General features: G+C 37.3%; 1 protein-coding gene across 1 annotated transcript in view; it reads right to left on the bottom strand.

The window, feature by feature from the left end:
- The window catches only part of QRFPR (pyroglutamylated RFamide peptide receptor), a 46,177-nt gene that overhangs the window by 2,380 nt on the left and 24,721 nt on the right, over window positions 1-19,076 (bottom strand). Inside the window, exons 2-5 of the mRNA XM_015074595.3 lie at window positions 8,301-8,459; window positions 5,546-5,607; window positions 1,644-1,879; window positions 355-452 (exon numbers count right to left, since the gene is read on the bottom strand). Coding sequence (XP_014930081.1) covers window positions 355-452; window positions 1,644-1,879; window positions 5,546-5,607; window positions 8,301-8,459 — 555 coding nt within the window. The remainder of the gene's footprint in view (window positions 1-354; window positions 453-1,643; window positions 1,880-5,545; window positions 5,608-8,300; window positions 8,460-19,076) is intronic.

The raw sequence follows: 19,076 nt of genomic DNA, 5'->3' as shown, positions 1-19,076 counted from the left end.
TGTTATCAAATTCATATGGTTCAAGTCAGGATTCTAGATCTAAACAGAGAATGCTCATAGGCCGTCACACCTCCTCCATGTTTGACTGGTTTAGGGAGAACAGGGGACAGAGCATGAAAAAAGACTCTCAAAAATGTTTCTGTCCCTTCTGCGATTATTAAAGGTTTGTTCAAAATTGTACATAATTAACCCACCATGTAATGATCTGGTAATCTTGAAAATACGAGAGAAACCCATTAAATGTTTGATATTTGATTACCCAAGGGAATAGCAACAAAATTTTCAACGATTCATGGTCTAGTCTAGCAAGAAATGAACTAGAACTTCTAACAAATGAGAATGAAAAGCACTCACTGTATTCAGTCATCATGTGCACGATGTGGAAAGGTGCCCAGCATAGAGCAAAGAGAGCCACCACTGTCACCATCATAATGACAGCTCGCTTCTTCTTCCTGGACCCACAAGGACACATCGCATTAGTTAACTTCTCCTTGGCAAATTTGTCAAATTGATATCAAAGCTATTAAATAAAGTTTGAGCCTAAATCTCTCAACCATAACTTTTCAAATATTAATAAAGTTCATGATAGGTTAATTGTGGGCTGTTTATCATCTCTTCCCACTGCTATTGCCCTCATTCCCAAATCTCTCATCTTATAAACATCATTATGAAGGATGCTCATTATAGATCTAACACTCTGCTAGATGCTTGGCATGGGTCATGTCATTAATCTTCTCAGTAAGCCATTTGACAGATGCAGAAACTGAGGCACGGAGAAGGTTGAGTAACTTGCAAAGTCAGATGACTAATAAGGGATTTAAACTGTAAGGGCTAGTTTGGACGTAAAGTTAGGCAGCTAAAGTCAAGTGTTTAAGCTCTTATTCATTTTTATGTTGAAGAACACCCTTCTGAGGAAGTGAAGTGGAGAGTGAAATCAGCAATAAGTCCCAAAGAGCTGAAGATCCAGCCCTGGACACTGACAGGGAGGATTTCTTCATACAAACTGGACGCTAGAGGTCGCTGCACACTTGAAGAAATGATAGAATTTCATCTAACCATTAAACTTCTAAGATTTTTGTTTTTGTTTTTAATAGCTGTTCCATGTAGATTATAAAATAAATGATATGGAATACAAGTACTATATCAGTAAATTGTGTTTTAAAATTTTTATTAATGAATATAATCAGAAAAGAAAGCCCTTATTATGATAGTATAGATAATAATAAAGTAAATAGCATACTCTGGTCACCAAAGAATTTTCATACAGATTTCATGTATTTCAGCATCATCTGAGGATGGATATTTATTATGCTCCCTGTCACACATGAGGCAAGCGGAAGCCTTAGGCGTAAGGATACTTATCTGCACCATGTGACTGCCGAGTGGTAGAGAGGAGAACACCACAGCTCTTCCTAGCAAGTCATCTTGACATATAGATGAAAATTCAACAGTTTTCCAAATTGTCTAAATACCTGCTATTCCTAAAATCTCCAAAGTTGAACGTCAGCCCATTCTGTGAACATGAATTACAAATGGCACTTGGGCTAAAGTTCCCAGGAATTGGGAGAGCTCTAGCAACTTCCCCCTCAAGCACGACTAATTAAAAGTATTTTAAACGGAGGCGACTGCTTCATTAAACAGACCTGGCTATTTTTGACATTTCTTTTCCGTGAATAGTTCGAAACACTGAGCAGTCCCCCACTCTTTTCTTTATCCAAAGTTCATAACCGATTTTAGTGTACAGGATAAGCATCAGCATAAGAGGCAGGAGGAACAGGATGACAAGGATGAACGTGGTATAGATTTTCTGGTGCGCAGGGCTGGCCCACTCTTCCAGACAGCAGACATGCTCCTTTTCATACAAGAAGTCATACTTAATCTTTAACATAAAAACAAATCAGTTAGAGGAGGCAGAGTCAGCATCAACAGAACAGAAAACAGCCACGTACTGCTATAATGCTGCAGTTTTCAAACCCTCCTGTATTGACTGCATATTGCAAATTAGATACAAGTTTGATTGTTCGTTTGTTGTAAGGTGTCATTTTCTCCACATTTCTTACATTCTTAACAGTTCTATACTTTCTTTTCTATTTTAAATGGGATTGAGGTCAATAGGCTATTTTTTTTAATGTTTCTCAACTTTTTTTACACTGTGGTCAGAATTTTTTCAATTCGATGAAAGAGCTTTGACCAAAGTATGTATGCATACTGTCCAGATGAGGATTATTACTTTTCAGAGGAAGAATACACTACATCAATCAAGGTACATATGAAAAAAAGAAAACATCTTGTAATTGCACACCAGCTGGTTTAATGTTCCATTATTTTGCTTCCTCAATTGTTGAAGAGACAAATTTTGGCAAAGTATCAGCTATCTTTCAGTTCATAGTACTGAAAGCTTGCATTTTGTTACTGCTATTTGAGATTGCAGTGATCAGGTTGCTTGCAAAGATTTTAGAAAGACAGCTGATAGCTTTAAGATTTGAGATGAATAAGAAATTGGGATTCAAACTATTGTCTATCTACAAATATTCAGACTCAGCTATCAGCCTTTGAGGTAGATATTTTACAGAAATGCAATGTCTCTTTGTTAATACTATTTCTGACAGATGGTTGGGTTCAAAATATTATTAAAAACAATATTAATAACAGTAGCAAATGCTAAGAAGGGACAAACTAAGCAAAGTCATTTATCTGGATAATAAGAATAAAAGAAAATTTATCAAAACTATTGCCATTTTAGTCACTTCAGAGATTTCCAGATGAAGTATCCCTAGGTCCTAGACATATTTCTGCCTCCATTCCTGCAAATTTTATTGCCAATCTTTAGTCAATTGAATGGGGGGGAAAAAGCTTTCTGGTATACTTATCAAAGGCAAGAAAATTCAAGTTCTGACCTAGGTATTATTTACAAATGCAACAAGGGATGAAAACACTTACTGAATAATAATTTCAAGATCCAAACTCCCTGGGAACGGGATATTAAGGTGAAATTCATGCTGACCCCATGTAGGCAGAGCCCACAAATGTCGACGACCATGGGGGCAACATATTGACACATCTTAAAACACAAAGCTAGACTGATAGTCTCCAAGGGGGTGCATGTTGCCTTGGGAACAAGCAAAGACTTTCTGAGTGCACAGGCACATAGTTTTATGGGAATCAATTTCAGATTGTCTCTTTGGAACCATACAGTTCTCTAAAATTCCACTGCCTAGGGGAAGCCTGAGATTGAGTGTTGTGCTGGCCCTGCACTCCCAGCTCGCTTCTATCTCTCTTCTCCCCATCTACATAAGTCAGATGTCTCACTCAGTCCTACTCTTACTATGAGGCACTAAAAAAGGAGGTGGTTTGAACTACTGATGTCAGTGAAGCCACCGTAATCAAGACACCATAAATCCATGATAGGGTTTTGTGTTTTCCCTATATCAAACATATTTCTATTCTGGCTTTAGAAGAAAGGTATTTTGACAGATGTTGAGATGTTGTGAATTTATATTTTTCATACAGTGAAGAGGCAGAAGTGATGATGACAATTTTCATTTAGCCACCTCTTTGCTTCCATCCCATGAAAATTGTCAAATACATCACTCCTGAGAGAGAGCCCATTGACAGCAAAGCAAAGAGAGCATCAGTGGGTGGAAATGGTAAAGTTGGTGGTGTTTTATTTCATCCAGGTGAGAAATTTAGGCTTTATGCATGCTCACACACACTCTCTCTAATAGAATTTAGAAGTGAGAAGGAGGCCATGGGATGCATATTAATAGATTTATTTGATAGGAAAAATGAAATCACACTTTTTCCTGACAGAAAGCAAATCTGATTTAGCTGATTTGTCTGATAGTGAGGACCGACTCTGCCAATTACGTATGTATTTCTTAAAAACTAAATGAGTTACATATTCAAAACATATTTAGAGCATAAGATAAAATAATTTTATTTTAAAAAATAGACAAAACTCTTTGTGTTCTGTGGGCCAGAAATGGGCCCCACAAATGACTACCGGGTTGGGTCACGTGTGAAGCCTCCATCAGTATGGGATACCTGCCGGAATAAGGACAGCCTTAGAGAAAAGACCCAGCCACTTACAGTTGTGTGTGGAAGATACATGAGCACCCTGCTGGAGCAGCAGTCAGAAGCCTCAGTGGTGTTATCTTTGAAAAACCCATGAATAAGGAATCGATCATGGGCAGCAAAGCCACTCACAGAGGGCGATGATACCAGTACACCTGTCCCTTCCTCTCCCCATCCTTAACACCAGCTCCCAAGTTGCCAAGGGCAGCCATTTTCTTGGATGGGAAGAGAGAAAGAGAAACGCCCAGTAAGGAAGCAGAGAAGAAGGGAATCACCTCCCCTTTGCATATTGTAGGATTCTAGACCTAAAAACAGTTCAAGCTGAGCTGGGAGACATTTTGTGTTGATTGAGAATATGGACTTATGTGATTGTGACACCGGGCTGGAATTTTAATGACAGAATTAACAAGTTGTTGTGACTAAAAGTGACCATAGGAATGTTGCTATCTGAATGGCTGAAAGAATTACAGGGTCTGCTCAGAGCTTCATCCACAACATTTTGTCAGAGTATTGGAAAGTTCTCAGGTCACATTTTTATAGGTAGCAAGGGATAGAATAAAATTACTTCCAGCTCTCACCTGTGGAGTCCAGCTCATTCAATATACCAATTACATAAAAAAAAAAAAAAAGAAGAAAGAAAGAAAGAAAGAAAGAAAGAAAGAAAGAAAGAAAGAAAGAAAAATCAAGTCATGTTTTAAATGTACCCTTTCCTGAGGGCTCATTTGCTATCCTTGCCAATCGACATTTACCATCTAGTAAAGTTTCACTTTTGTCTATATCAATTTAAAAAGGTATAAAAGGATACAGTTAAAAAAAATTATCTAGTGATCAACCCACTACTGCCTTTGAAGACTACTGTCTGGGCTAGATCACCGATGCAGGACGTGTATGTATGCCCCATGGGATAGGCTGGGTCACCAAAAACAGCACAGTGTCCCCTTGCTGTGAATAGCCAGACAATGCTAGACCATCAGCTTAAGGTGTGGGGGAAGGGGAGAGATCAGATAAGATGATCCTGTCACACATTCCAGTTCAAATTTCAATTTGTCAAGGTATGGGAGGCAGAGAAGAAAGGACTTATGAGGGACAATCAACAAATAAGCAGATGATTGATGACAATTTTTTGATGTGTTTTAAAAATAAAATAAAAATCTAAAGCAACTGTTAAACTCTTAAAATGTAATAAGACACGGGAGGCCACTAGAAAAATATGTTCGGCTGACAGGAAAATGTAGAAAATGACTCTGATAAGTTTTCTTTTAAGCATTAAAGTCTTAACCAAGGAAGAACTAGATAAAACAGAGGAAAAAATCTTAAAACAAATTATTTTATTTCATTTGAAAATTTTTCAGTGAAATAATTGGGGTCACCAGAATTTGCTATAAAGCTCTTGCAGGAAGAAAAATGATTGTAATTGAGAAGGCTGGGGAACATTTCAATAATATGATGATCAAGCCAGCCCCGAACCTACCTCAAGGCGTTGTACATGCCACATGGGTGATCCTACGATGACTGCCAGCAGCCAGACCACACCTGCTAAGACATTAAAATCATCAGAATCTGATTCAGTGAGTGAAGCAGAACACATGCATACTTAAGCATAAAGCATATGCTGTAAGCATGAAGACTCCTTATGTGCAATCATCTGTGCCCTAGAGCAGTGCAGTGGGCTACATGTTCCCACTGATGCTATTTCTCTGTCCTCAAAATTGTTGCTAGAATAGTCTTCCTTAAACATTTTTAAGTGTTTAATCAAAATCTTTAATAGTGTTGTACTACCTATAAGATAAAACTTAAACCCTTAACATGATCCCTGAGGTTCTCTCACTTGCCTCGTCTCTCCTGTTATATTTCTGTCCATGTTCTTCATTTCCCAGGACTTAACTCAAAAGTCACTGTCTCTAGGAAATCTTTGAAGGCCACCATCATTTCCTGATAGAACTAATTCCCTGTTGGTTCCATTTGCCCTCTAGAGTGGCACCTTTGTTGCCTTAGTTGTTTCTTTTCAACTTCTTCTAAGCTCATTAAGGGCAAACACAATGCAATTTATTTTTGTACTTGTTTGTTTCCCTAAACAAGGGAAATTTTCCCCAAAGAAAATTCCTGGCCCTCAGAAGCACCTGCTGTTTGGTTGTCAAACGGATGAATAACTTAAACATGATATTGATCACCCTCTACAATTTCTTCTTAAAATTGAGTACATTTATCTTATGCATCATAATATGAGTATTATTTTCTTATTTACAAAGCAAACATTTGATAAGAAACCAGAATGCTGTTGCCAAATTTCCTGTCCTTCATGATTTTGTTGACAGAATTGCTTTAATGATGTGTCCTTAGCAAGGAACAAAAGAGAATCAGAACAGACTAGGATGAGGCCATAACCAAGAGACCCACCATCAATTCTGAGAGAAATATCCCAGCTCAAATTCTTCTTATTCTCTCTGTATTAGGTACTATTAAGAAAACAGCATATTGCCTTGGATTTCAAGGAACTGGGACTCACATAAGCCATAACTGGGGTTTATTATAAAGAAATACGTGAACTGGCACTGCCTATAGATAGTCATTATTATTCGATGATTCAAGACAGTTCTCAGACTCACAAATCAATCTCTCTCTATCGACATCGCCATAAACATCTGCTCTAATCTAGTCCAATCATTATCTCACTATGTAATCTTATGTCCAATCACTTTTCCAATCTTTAGTAGAAATTCTGGATTCTACCTGAGTCTAATTGACTTAGCTCCTTGCCAATCCTTCTGGGTCTATTGCCTGTTCAGGGATACAAAGGTTGAAGTTAGATGAATATTACTGGTGTAAATGAACCTTTGTGGGCAAATAAGTCTAGCAGGTCTCTGATGGTGGGGGCCTGGAGGCAAAGCAGTCTCAGCTAAGAGGTACTTGGCCAGAGAGAGACATCAGGCAACACTGTGTGAAAGCCCCATGGGATGCTGAGCCTTCTTGATTTAAAATCCTTTCTGTCTCCTATGAATTTTTTGAGTAGAAACTGCCTTGACTGCCTGTTATCGATCGACTTTGCCCTCAGATGCTGAGACTCTCTACTTCTCTTTCCTTTTTTAATGACTTCCCTCCTCCATGTATTCCTTTCCTCATCCTCTTTCTACACCCACACACGCTTTTCAGATGTTTTGAAGGTGGGAAGATGTCAATTATTAAAAGCCAAGAGGTCTTTGAATTCTTTGTAGGGAGGATGTGACATAAATTTGAAAATAACTAACTAAAGCTAACGAATATTTTCCCCGTTGGTTTATCTATTCATTTCATACTATGTAAAATGAGTTTGGCATGGCAAAACCCTTAGGAGTTCTTTCTGTAATTCTACTGTCCCATGCTGGCTAAACTCCTAAAGCAGAAATAAATGTTTACCTATTCCTCTCAAGTGAGATACTAGTAAAAATTGCTCTTTTTGGTTATTGCATTAGTTTTTTTCTCAACCTTTCATTATTTAGCTGTAATACATATGCTACGGCTCTACTTTAAATGGCTCGATTGTAATTATCGAATAGAGAAATGCTTCCATCTTACTGCGCTAGGCTTTAGGACACCACTTACAGTTTGCCACTTATCAAGAGGTACATGCTCCTCATGTCTTGCTGACTCAGAAATGGTTACATCAACCTGAGGATGCAGGAATGTCTGAAGCAAAATTATGAAGTGGATGGAATCTGTCTTCATCAGGCGCCTCCAGCACTCAGCAAGCACCTAGCGTCCCCATGAGCCCCGTGGCTATTGTGTCCTCAGCACTGGGGCCTCCTCTGAGCAGCACCCTCGTTCTCTACCCATCTAAAAACACCTTTCCTTCCCCCTGTCAAAATCTACTGGCCCTAAGAAGGGCACTTTAGGTTACACGCCTCTTACCTCAGGATGACAGTTTTACTAATCTAATAAATGTTAATGTGGTAATGCCATTGAAGGTTATCTTAAATCAACTAAAAGTAGTGCTTAAAAGTTTAAGACTTAAACTGAAGAAGTGAATCTGAGATAAGGAGATTTGAAGTGTGAGGTTAGGACTGAAAGGAGAAAAGGAGTGGAGGTCAAGGTAAAATGGGGAGAGGACTAAAACCCCGAAATTACTCTCTGATGCCTACAAGGCTAGACAAGAAGCTACTCGTCCGCTTCATCAATATAGTTCACATTGAAGAAATTCTTTTGTTCTGTACTGAAGAAGAGCATGAGTACTGCCACTGGCACACTCTCACCTAGCATGGTGAAAGCCCTTCTGTTGGTGTATTGCCACTTCATTTTAAAAGGATGCACAAGTCCCTGGTGCCTTTCCACAGCAATGCAGGTCATAGTAAGAATTTCTGTCACGATAGCAGTTGACTGGACAAATGGCAGCATCTTGCAAATGAAGGCACCTGCAGCAAGGAAACAGGACCAGTTAAACATCAAGATAAAAGTTTTATCTGTGTTTTTGTAATTGTTACAGTTGATTAATTCTGAGCCTCTGTTCAAAAGTTTTATGATTATAGTGACATTATAGACTCAAAATAATTGAAAAAGATTGAACTGGCTGATATTATCTTTAAGTTCCTTAATTATAGGTAATTATGTGTAAGAGGACAATGAGAGGACCAGTTAGTATCTGGTTATTGATAACAGGCAGAAAAAAAATCAATGTGAGCTTTGATCGAGAAACAACAAAGTCAGCGTGAAGTGGTCTCCTGGTGTCTCAACTACAGGTAGTCGTCTTTATGTCTTTCTTTTTGGTTCTTTGTCAAATCACGGCAAAGGAAGAATTCTCACCAAAGACTCAGATTTCTTCTTTTATTTTTTATTCTCCTTTGCCTTTCTGTCCAAGACCTTATGTGTGGATTACATCATTACACTCATAACTGATTTCACTTTCTCTAGTGCAAAGATCTCAAATTGGTGGCCCCTGGGCAAGATTTGGTGTGCAAATAGACTTTGCATGATTTGCATAATATTTTTTACAATACTTGAATGCATTGCCAGTATTTTGAAATGTTTACACTATCTGCCTTGCCCCTTCACCATTCATTTGTAACCCTGGTCTAACATTTCTGCTCTTGACTCTATCTTGCTCATTGCTACCAAATTAGTTACTCTGAATTATCAGAGAATCAGAAACTCAGGGAATATGAAGAGTTGGAAGAGACCTCAGAAGTCATGGAGTCCAAGCTCTCACCAAAAATAAAAATCATCTTTTCAGCTTCTCTCATAGATTCTCTGCCAAGCTCTGCTTAAATATCTGCAGAAGAGGCTTCCTTTCTGGCATACTCCCATCTCATGCTGATGTGTGGCTTTCCTTTTCTGCTTGGAATGCTTTTCCCCAGAGAACTCCTCCTCTCTCTTACTCTACTTTTTTTTCCTTAACTTTTTCACCTTCCTAAAGACTACATAATCTACTGATTGGTTTCATTTTCATTAAAAGTTTCCCTATGTCTACCAGAATGTAAACAATCCAAGAGCAAGAATTATCTGTTTTCTTCCCTGATATATTTCAAGCATTTAGAATGGCACAAGGAGGCTCTCAGCCAGAATTCACTGAATTGAAGATAATGAGTAACCAGAGGGCTTTTAACCTCTCAAAATGCCTCCATTCAGCTTGGGAGAAAGGCTGTCACTGGAGAAAGTGCTTTTCAGTAGTTCCACCCACTTCTTCCAGTTTCACTTTCTGCTTTCTGAGAGTTTCAGAACTAACCAACTATCTTTTCCAAACATCAGCTCTTCGTATCTTTGAAAGAGCCATGCCACTCCTAAGTCTTTTCTTTTATAGTTTCTCCAGTTGTTCTTCATTTGACATGTTTTCAAACCTTTCAATTCCTTGGATGCCTTCCACGGACTTTCTTTGGTTTAGTAACTACATGGTCCTGAAGGAAACCCACCATCCCAAGATGTGGTCTAGCTAAAGCAGAAACAGAAGGATTATATTGCTTCCTTTCCAATACCCCTCACATTGTTCTGTGACTGTGACTAGAATTTACAACAAGTTTCAGTGCTAGGATTTTCAAATGGTTGGCTTCTGTTGCACTTGAAATCAACTTGAAACCAACTGGGTCCATTTAACAGAAAATTATTTTTAATAGAATATTTTTGTCCATCCAATATTGCTGAAACTAAGGGAAAAGACGTATTTAGATATCACTCTAGATACTTCCTTTCCAATCCTTTTTGGGAGCTCCAAATTTCAATCCAAGAGCCAATCATAGTCATTTATCCTCTGTTCCAGTTTCCCAAATCCAAACCCTGTTCAAAGTTAAGGCCTTTCCTTGTCTATTAGAGTTGTTTAAATGCTAAGTGCAGAAATTTGCTTTCATACTAATATATTTCACTGTTTGAATACTGATCATACTATGAATGAATTAAATTACCTTTAATCCTATCTTGGATGTGATACTTGAATAAAGGTAAATGTGAATAAATTATTCATCTGAAGATGTCTCCTTTTTTGTTTTTTAAAAAATCTGATAAGAATTTCTTCTACTCTTTCAACCAAGTTGTTTATTAAAAAATAGTTGGATAGGCTGAGGTTAAGAAACACCAGAAGAAACTTTCCATGAGATAAACATGGATTCATTATCAACACAGTTTATGTGTAACTATCCAAAAGTAAGAATTATTATGGTAATGTTTACTATAGTCTTATCTCATGGGAGTATTATCCATCCTAAATATATTCATTGTGTCTATAATAATAGCATGGGATATTGGTCAACTGATTCCCTGTTTTTAGGATACGCTCTGATCCTGATTCTTCTGATCTTTTACTTAGCCACTCTGAGTCTCAATTTCATCATTTGTAAAAAGGGATTAATAACACCCATCTGTCACAGGACTTATGGATGTACTGATGTGATTATAAAATCATATAAATGCCCATCACAGGATGTATTCTTTAATAAATGGAAGCCGTTTTATCATCAAAAAGAATTGAGGTAATTTGGTACATTTAGAGCTAATAGATTCTTTGTGGATACATTCTAAACTACCATCAAAGGGCATCTAGTTTTATAACATTTCCCAAATCAAGATATGCAGCTCAAAACACTCAAATGATTTGCTCATGTCTAAATAGCTGTCTATTGACAGATGAGGGCCTGTGCTCAGGTCGTCTGACTCCAATTCTTTCTATTATGTCATCCTCACTTAACACATCCATGTTACGTGGCAGTTTTCTTGTCTCATAAATCATCTGTTTAATAATCCACTTGAGAATCTTGCACCGGGTTGTCATAGTTCTATAATCTGTCATCTTACCCTTTTAATGCATCCAGACAGCATTTGCCCAACTCATTGCTTCTGACATTTCTTCAAACAATGTTTTAAGAAATTACTGGCTGTGTGTTCTTGATCACATTGCCAAGTTTCTTCAGTGTTATGGTATGGTATTTATCCAGGCTGAAGATTTGAGTTCTTTTAAAAATAGGTAGATGTTCAGGTGTCCTGTGTGGCTCAGTCAGTTGAGCATCTCACTTGGGCACAGGTCATGATCTCACGGTCTGTGAATTCGAGCCCCGCGTCAGGCTGTGTGCTGACAGCTCAGAGCCTGGAGCCTGCTTAAGATTCTGTGTGTGTCTCTCTCTCTGCCCCTCTCCCACTCATGCTCTGTCTCTGCCTCTTTCAAAAATAAACATTAAAAAAAATTTTTTTAAATAGATAGATGCTCTTTTGCTATCCATTCACTTACCTTGGACCTTTATTTTTCATTCTAAACATCGTTGGTATGCTCTTTTTAAATTTGGAGATCATTTTTCAAGGTCTAGAAGACTAAAGCAAAAAAGGCACTGAAGATTTTTTTTTTTCTGTCGTCCATTAAATTTCCTACCCTTGTTCTGGTACTCTCTCTGATGACTCTTCAGTCAGCTTGTTCTACACTTTAGATTTCCTAGTGTAAAATTTATAGGTCTGAGCTACTTTGGAAGAATGTGTCCTTTGCAACATGTCTTCCTAACAGTGGCAATTTGAAACTGAAATAATCCTAGAATTCCCTATATAGGGCACTGCTTTCTTGGAATGTCCTTCCTTTTTTCTTTATGGGATTACCTGATTTTAATATCAGATTGTGTTTGTTTAAGCCTGTCTGGAATTCCTGTTTCTCATATTTTTATTATCCACCATCCACCTGCATTTCCTAACAGCAACACAATATCCTCTAGTGTATAAACTCTACCGTATGTGGGCAGGTTAGGTAAGAAGTCCTGCTATAGAAGACGAAGAATTCTCACAATCTATCAGCTTCTAGTGTTCCAAATTTACTTCAATTCTTTTAATATGTTGAAAGAACACATTGAAGGTGGAAGGGGGGTCGAGGTGGTGCAATCCTGTGCTCACCAGATCTTGAGTGTTAACAGACCACAGCTTAGTTACCGCTTTTGACCTCTGAGTACCCTCAGTTCCTCTGTTACAGACCCATTCCTCAAGCTTCACACTGATCCTTGAGCCTCCCACATCCTTCCAGTACCTTCCCTTCTCTTAAGCCACTTAGCTATCAACAGTTGCTTGTAACTGAGTAAACTTATTTGATATACTCCATTTTTATTATCATTTCTTTAGAAGACGGATTTCCCAAAATGCAGACTACTCTGATCAATGTTCTTTCTGTGTGTATTGCTAACTCTAAAATAACAGTCGGATCCTACTATTACGGTTTTTCCATTGCTGCTTCTATTTCTACTATGTGTGACTCCTGCATAAGAAACTACAAGTCTCCTTTGACTACTAGATTAAGAAGAAATGTTTTTGTTTACTATTTATTGCCTTCTATTTCCAACCTTGACTTATTTATACAACTTTATTTTCCAGAACAAGAATTCTTGTGTTCTGACAGAATGGTGCCCACTCTATCTATTCAATCCTGCCCTCACTTCCCACCATGCATAATATTGGTCTTAGTGGTTCAAATAGAAACAAGACCTCATTATTTCTAAAACTGGTGCTTGGAAATTGAAAACATTTGGCCAGTATTTATTTTCATCCTAGTGTAATGGTGAGTTTAACAATGACCAAAGTGGAAAGGCAGAGTAAAAAGAACAGGGTATTTATATGTAGAAAATATTAAAACATTCTTTTATTAGTTTAGAAACTGATACAATGAAGTATAATTGCATGAAAGTATCTAATGATAGCCATTCTCTGAAGAATCTGTTCCAAGGTTAGTAAAACAAAAGCAAAACAAAACAAATAAAAAATGTGAATAGACATATACTGTTTATATTACAAAAAAAAAAAAAAGGCTACTTTATATAACCACTATTTGAAACAATGGTTTAACGCATTATAAAACAATCTGGAAAAATCTGGTATTAGAATTACCTTAATTTTCTGTACCAAAACAAGCCATATTGAAACAATTGATACATTCTGTCCCAATATAGCTTGTGAGTTTCTGGCTTTGTCCAATATGTTTCTTAAGCAACTGTTAATGAGCAAATTTACCAAATCCTGAAACATATCAGATAGTAGGAAAGTGAGGAACAAATGAAATATAGTCAAAATCAGAATTGTTATGCAAGCTGTGGCTGATAACCACAAAAGACTAGAACCATGGAAGGCCCTCCCAGAGATGAGCCAGGCTCATTCAGTATCCCACAGAGCTCTGTATTTCTGCAGGGGTTCTCAAGCAGCTGCCAATAAGGAAGAGAGGCAGGTCCAAAGCAGGAAGGGAGAAGAGGTTCTAAGCTCTGACCCTACCTTATCTGGAGCAGCTCCAACTGCATCTAGTTTAATTTGATGAGGTTCCAGCACACAAGTCATCTGCAATTTTAAATTTTTTTTCCAACGTTTTTATTTATTTTTGGGACAGAGAGAGACAGAACGGGGGAGGGGCAGAGAGAGAGGGAGACACAGAATCGGAAACAGGCTCCAGGCTCTGAGCCATCAGCCCAGAGCCCGACGCGGGGCTCGAACTCACGGACCGCGAGATCGTGACCTGGCTGAAGTCGGACGCTTAACCGACTGCGCCACCCAGGCGCCCCTCATCTGCAATTTTAAAGAAGTTATAAAACCCTTAAGTGGTCTTATACAGTACCCTAGAATATTCTGCCTACTTAAAGCATACAAACTGAAGAGGAAAATAGTTGCTAAATATCTGAAAAGAAATGTGTTGCCTATCCCTCCTAGGATCTTGGCCCTTCTGATATTTATTCCTATTTAGCACGAGACTATGACAAAGCACTCTAGTTATTATTTTAAGACCTATGAAGTGTCCACTAACACTGCATTTGTGTAGCAGGACACAACTTAGCCCAAGGGAAAGAAAGCTTGGTTTGGGGCAAAGGAGAAACCTAGGAGGAAGCAGAAGGAGCCTTAGCTCTTACAGAGTGGAGGGAAAGATGGAAGAGCCCTACAGCTACCGGGTGCCAAGAGAAAAATTGGTAGAGAGGTTGCCATAGGAAACAGATAGAAGTTGAGCCATTTTTCTCCAGAATTGTTGCTCGACTTAGGGAAGGAGACAGAAACTGCCCAACTGGCTCTGAGAGGAGGCACGTCTCAGTCCACTTGAGCTGCTATGGCAACATACCAGACTAGGTGGCTTATAAACAAGAGAAATTTATTTCTCACAGTCTGGAGGCTGGAGATATGAGATTAGGGTGCCAGTATGGGTGTGTGAGGACCTCTTCCAGGTCATAGACTTCTTGTAGCCTTACTTGGTGAAATGGGTTAGGGAGCTCTGTGGGAGCTCTTTCATAAGAACACCAATTCCATTCATGAGGGCTCTACCCTCTCCACCTAAGCACCTCTCAAAGGCTCCACATTTTAAAACCATCACATTGGGCAATAGGATTTCAACATATAAACTGGCACAAGCACACAGACCATAGCAAGGCACTTCCCCTAAGTGGAACTGAAGAGAAACCAGATGAAATGAAACACTGCTGGACCCTGTCTATATTACAAGAGAGTGAGAGTTGTATCCAGCAAGGAGAGGTGTTGTGATGATTACATTTATGTCAACTTATATATACTGATTCATAAGTTTTGGCCAATTGTTCCAACTGTTGGAATTCATCCATAGTTTATTCCTTTGTATTGCTTAGCAATATTCCCCAGTTTGTTTCATCATTCATCCATTGAAAAATATCTCGGTTATTTCAGTTTTTTACTACTACAAATACAGCAGTTATGAATATTTGTGTACAGGCTTTGATGTGAACATAAATCTTCATTTTTCTGGGATAAATGCCCAAGAATGTCATTACCTGGTTGTGTGGTAATTGCATGTTTACATTTATAAGAAACTGTCAAACTATTTTCCAGAGTGGCTGTATCATTTTACATTTCTGTTGGCAATGTATGAATGACTCAGTTTCTTCATATTCTTGTTAATATTTAGTGTCATTTCTTTAAATTTTAATCATTCTGATAGCTGTATAGTGATATCTTGTGGGTTTTTTTTTATTTCTCCAATTTCTAATAATGCCGAACATCTTCTCATGTTTCTTTGCCATCTGTATATTCCCTGAGATAAAATGTCTCCTCATATCTTTTACTATCCATTTTCTATTAGAATTATCTTTTTATTGCTGAGTTTTAAGAGTGTTTATATGATCTAGATGCTAGTCCTTTGTCAGATGTATGATACATGCTTTATAAGAATTTTCTCCCAGTCTGTAACTTATCTCCTCATCTCTTCACATAGGCTTTCACAGAGTAAGCGTTTACTTTTGATGAGGCGAGTTTCCCAAATTTTCCTATTATGCATTGTGCTTTTGGTGTCTGTTAAGAAGTCCTGGAGATTTTCTCATGAGTTTTTTCTATAAGTTTTAAAGGTTTGCATTTACCTTTAAGTCTGTGATCCATTTTGAGTACATTTTTGTATAAAGTGGGGTTTTTAAGCTAAGGAGTTTTTGTTTGCTTTATTTCTTTTGGACTATGAAAATCAATTGCCCCAGCAATAATCGTTGAACAGGTAGTTCTTCCTCCTTTGAAATGTACCTTTGTCAAAAACAGTTGAGATATTTGTGTACATATATTTTTGAATTCTCTGTTCTATTCTATTCATCTAGATCTATCTCTCTGCCAATACTGTGTCTTGATTACTTCACCTACATAGGAAGCTTTAATATTCTGTAAAGGGAATCCTCCCACTGCATTCTTTTTTTTTTTTTTTTTTGTCAAGATGACCTTAGCTCTTCTAGGTCCTGTGTCTATTGATATATATTTTAGAATAAGTTTTCCAAAGCATATTGTTTTCAAAACTCCTTGAAGGGATTTTGATAGAAATTACATTAGACCTATTGATCAATTTGGGGAGAACTGGCATCTTTGATATGTTAAAGTTTTCCAATCCATGAACACAGTATATCTCTCCATATACTTATGTATTCTCTGACTTCATCAGCATTTTGTAATTTTCAGCACATAGGACCTGTATGTTTTTGGCTCACAGCATACCTAAGTATGTATTTCATTTTCTTTGGAGTAATTATAAAGAGCATGATATTTTTCATTTCAGCTTCTGAATGTTACTTGTTAATATGTAGAGATACTGTTGTACTTTGTGCACTGATCTGGTATACTGGGACCTTGCTGAATTCAATTATAGGAGATTTTTGTAGATTCCTAGAGATTTTCTATGTAGAAAATAATGTCATTTGCAGATAAAGGTAGTATTATTTCTTCCTTTCCAAACTGCATGTCTTTTATTTTCTTTCTTTGTCTCCCTGCAGTGGCTGGAATTTTGAGCGCTATGTTACATAAGAATGATGAGAGCAAACATCCTTGCCCTGTTCCTGATTTTAGAACAAAATTATTCAGTCTTTTACCATTAAGTATGTTATTAGCTATAGGCTTTTTACATTGTCTTTATTAAGTTGAGGAAGTTTATTACTAACTTGCTGAGAATTTTATCATGAATAGTGCTAGATTTTGTCAAATTTTTTTTTCTGTGCCAATTGCTATGATTATATGGTTTTTCTTCTTTAGCTAATTATATTGATTAGCTATGGTGGATTACATGGATTATTTTAATCAACTTTAATATTGAGTCAGTCTTACATACCTAGATAAATTGCACTTGATCATTCTTTTTATATGTTGTTGTATTCTGTCTGTAATGTATTAAGGATTTTTGTATCTAAATTTCTAAAAGATAGTAGACTGCAGTTTTCTTTTTATTGTACTGTCTTTGTTTGGTTTATTAGAGTAATAAGGACCTCATGAAATAAATTAGTAATTCTTCCTTCTGTTTAAATTTTCTGGAAGAATTTGCGTAAAATTAGTGTTAATTTAAATGTTTCATAGAATTCTCCAGTGTAACTATCTGGGCCTGGATATTTTTTTTTTTTTGGAGAGATTTTTCAGTTGCAAAGTAAATTTCTTCTTCTCTTTCTTTTAAAAAATGTCTTTTAAATCACAGAATTATGAGCAAATTGTTTAAAGTCAGAAGGGCTATAATGAAAACGAATAGGTCTCTGCCCACCCTTGCTCATCTGCTGTTCTAGTTCCCAACACCTACTTGTTTTTAATTCTTCTACCAAGTACTTTTACATCTCTAAACTAATTGCTTTATATAGCCTTTTCTTCATTTACTGATTTTACTGATATCTATTGACTTTCTTCTAGGATAGATGGGCTTTTGGTTCATTTTTATCACCTCTCACTCTTGCTTCTCTCCACAGCTTTTAATTTTCTTAGAATTATAACACTCTCTTCAATAACTTCTTTGGAAAGGTTTTGGGAGATTATTTCCTAAATTCTTGAATGGAGTCTTCTCTATCTTAGGCCCATAAAGTAATATACTTAAACCCCTATTCATTGGCCTATCAACTTCCAACAGCTTATCTTGTCCCCCACTTTGTAAGATAATGATACCCCACCTCCTTCCTCCTTTGCTTCCTTTCTTCTTCCTTCAAACTTCTATCAGCTCACGTTTGCATTTACTTTATCAACACGGCTAGCTTTCCATTCTGTTTCATAGCCATATTAAATCTTCTTCACTTGACCTATATTATAATTATAAAAGATTAAAACTATAAATAGCATTTTCATTATTTTATAATGGCAAAGCCAACATGTATGTTCTAAATACATTTCTCTTCCTCTGATTTTATAATCATGATCCTTGTTAACTTATTTAATGCTCTAAAGTGCCATATTTTAATGTGCTTTATATTTGGGCCATAATTTTCTTCTAGAGTATTTTTGCTTATTATTTTTTCCAGGTATTTTTTTATTGTATTTTTTCTAGTTGGAAGAAGAAACATGTACCTTCTTCAACATAGTCTAGTGGTTTAGAGTATGAGGTCTGGAATTACTGCCTGGATTTGGATCCTGGATCTACTACTACTTAAGTGTGTGACCTAAAGCAAATTATCTTACTTCTCTGTGTCTTGGGTTTTCTTATTTTTATTTATATATTTTTTTAATTTTTTTTAACGTTTATTTATTTTTGAGACAGAGAAAGATAGAGCATGAACGGCGGAGGGTCAGAGAGAGAAGGAGACACAGAATCTGAAATAGGCTCCAGGCTCTGAGCTGTCAGCACAGAGCCCGACGCGAACTCACAGAACGCGAGATCATGACCTGAGCCGAAGTCGGCTGCTTAACCGACTGAGCCACCCAGGCGCCCCAGGTTTTCTTATTTTTAAATGTAGATGATGATAATAGTACTAGTCTCACATAGCTATAAGAGGATTCAGTGAATGGGGTGCCTGGGTGGCTCAGTTGGTTAAGCGTCTGACTTCAGCTCAGGTTATAATCTCACACTCCATGAGTTCGAGCCCAGGTCATAATCTCACACTCTGTGAGTTCGAGCCCCGCGTAGGGCTGTGTGCTATCAGGTCAGAGCCGGGAGCTTGCTTTGGATTCTGTGCCTCCTTCTCTCTCTGCCCCTCCCCCACTCACGCTCTGTCTCTATCAAAAAGTGAATAAAGTTAAAAAAATTTTAAAAAAAAGAGGATTCAATGAAATAATAATAATAATAATGTGTTTAGGACATGCCTGGCACTGTGTGAAAGTGCATTCATAAATGTTAGCTATATTTTTGCTGTCATCATCACCATTATCACCAT

This window comes from Acinonyx jubatus, chromosome B1 (assembly GCF_027475565.1).
Source record: "Acinonyx jubatus isolate Ajub_Pintada_27869175 chromosome B1, VMU_Ajub_asm_v1.0, whole genome shotgun sequence".
NCBI classification, from domain to species: Eukaryota; Metazoa; Chordata; class Mammalia; order Carnivora; family Felidae; genus Acinonyx; species Acinonyx jubatus.
This window is presented reverse-complemented; position numbering and strand designations above follow the sequence as displayed.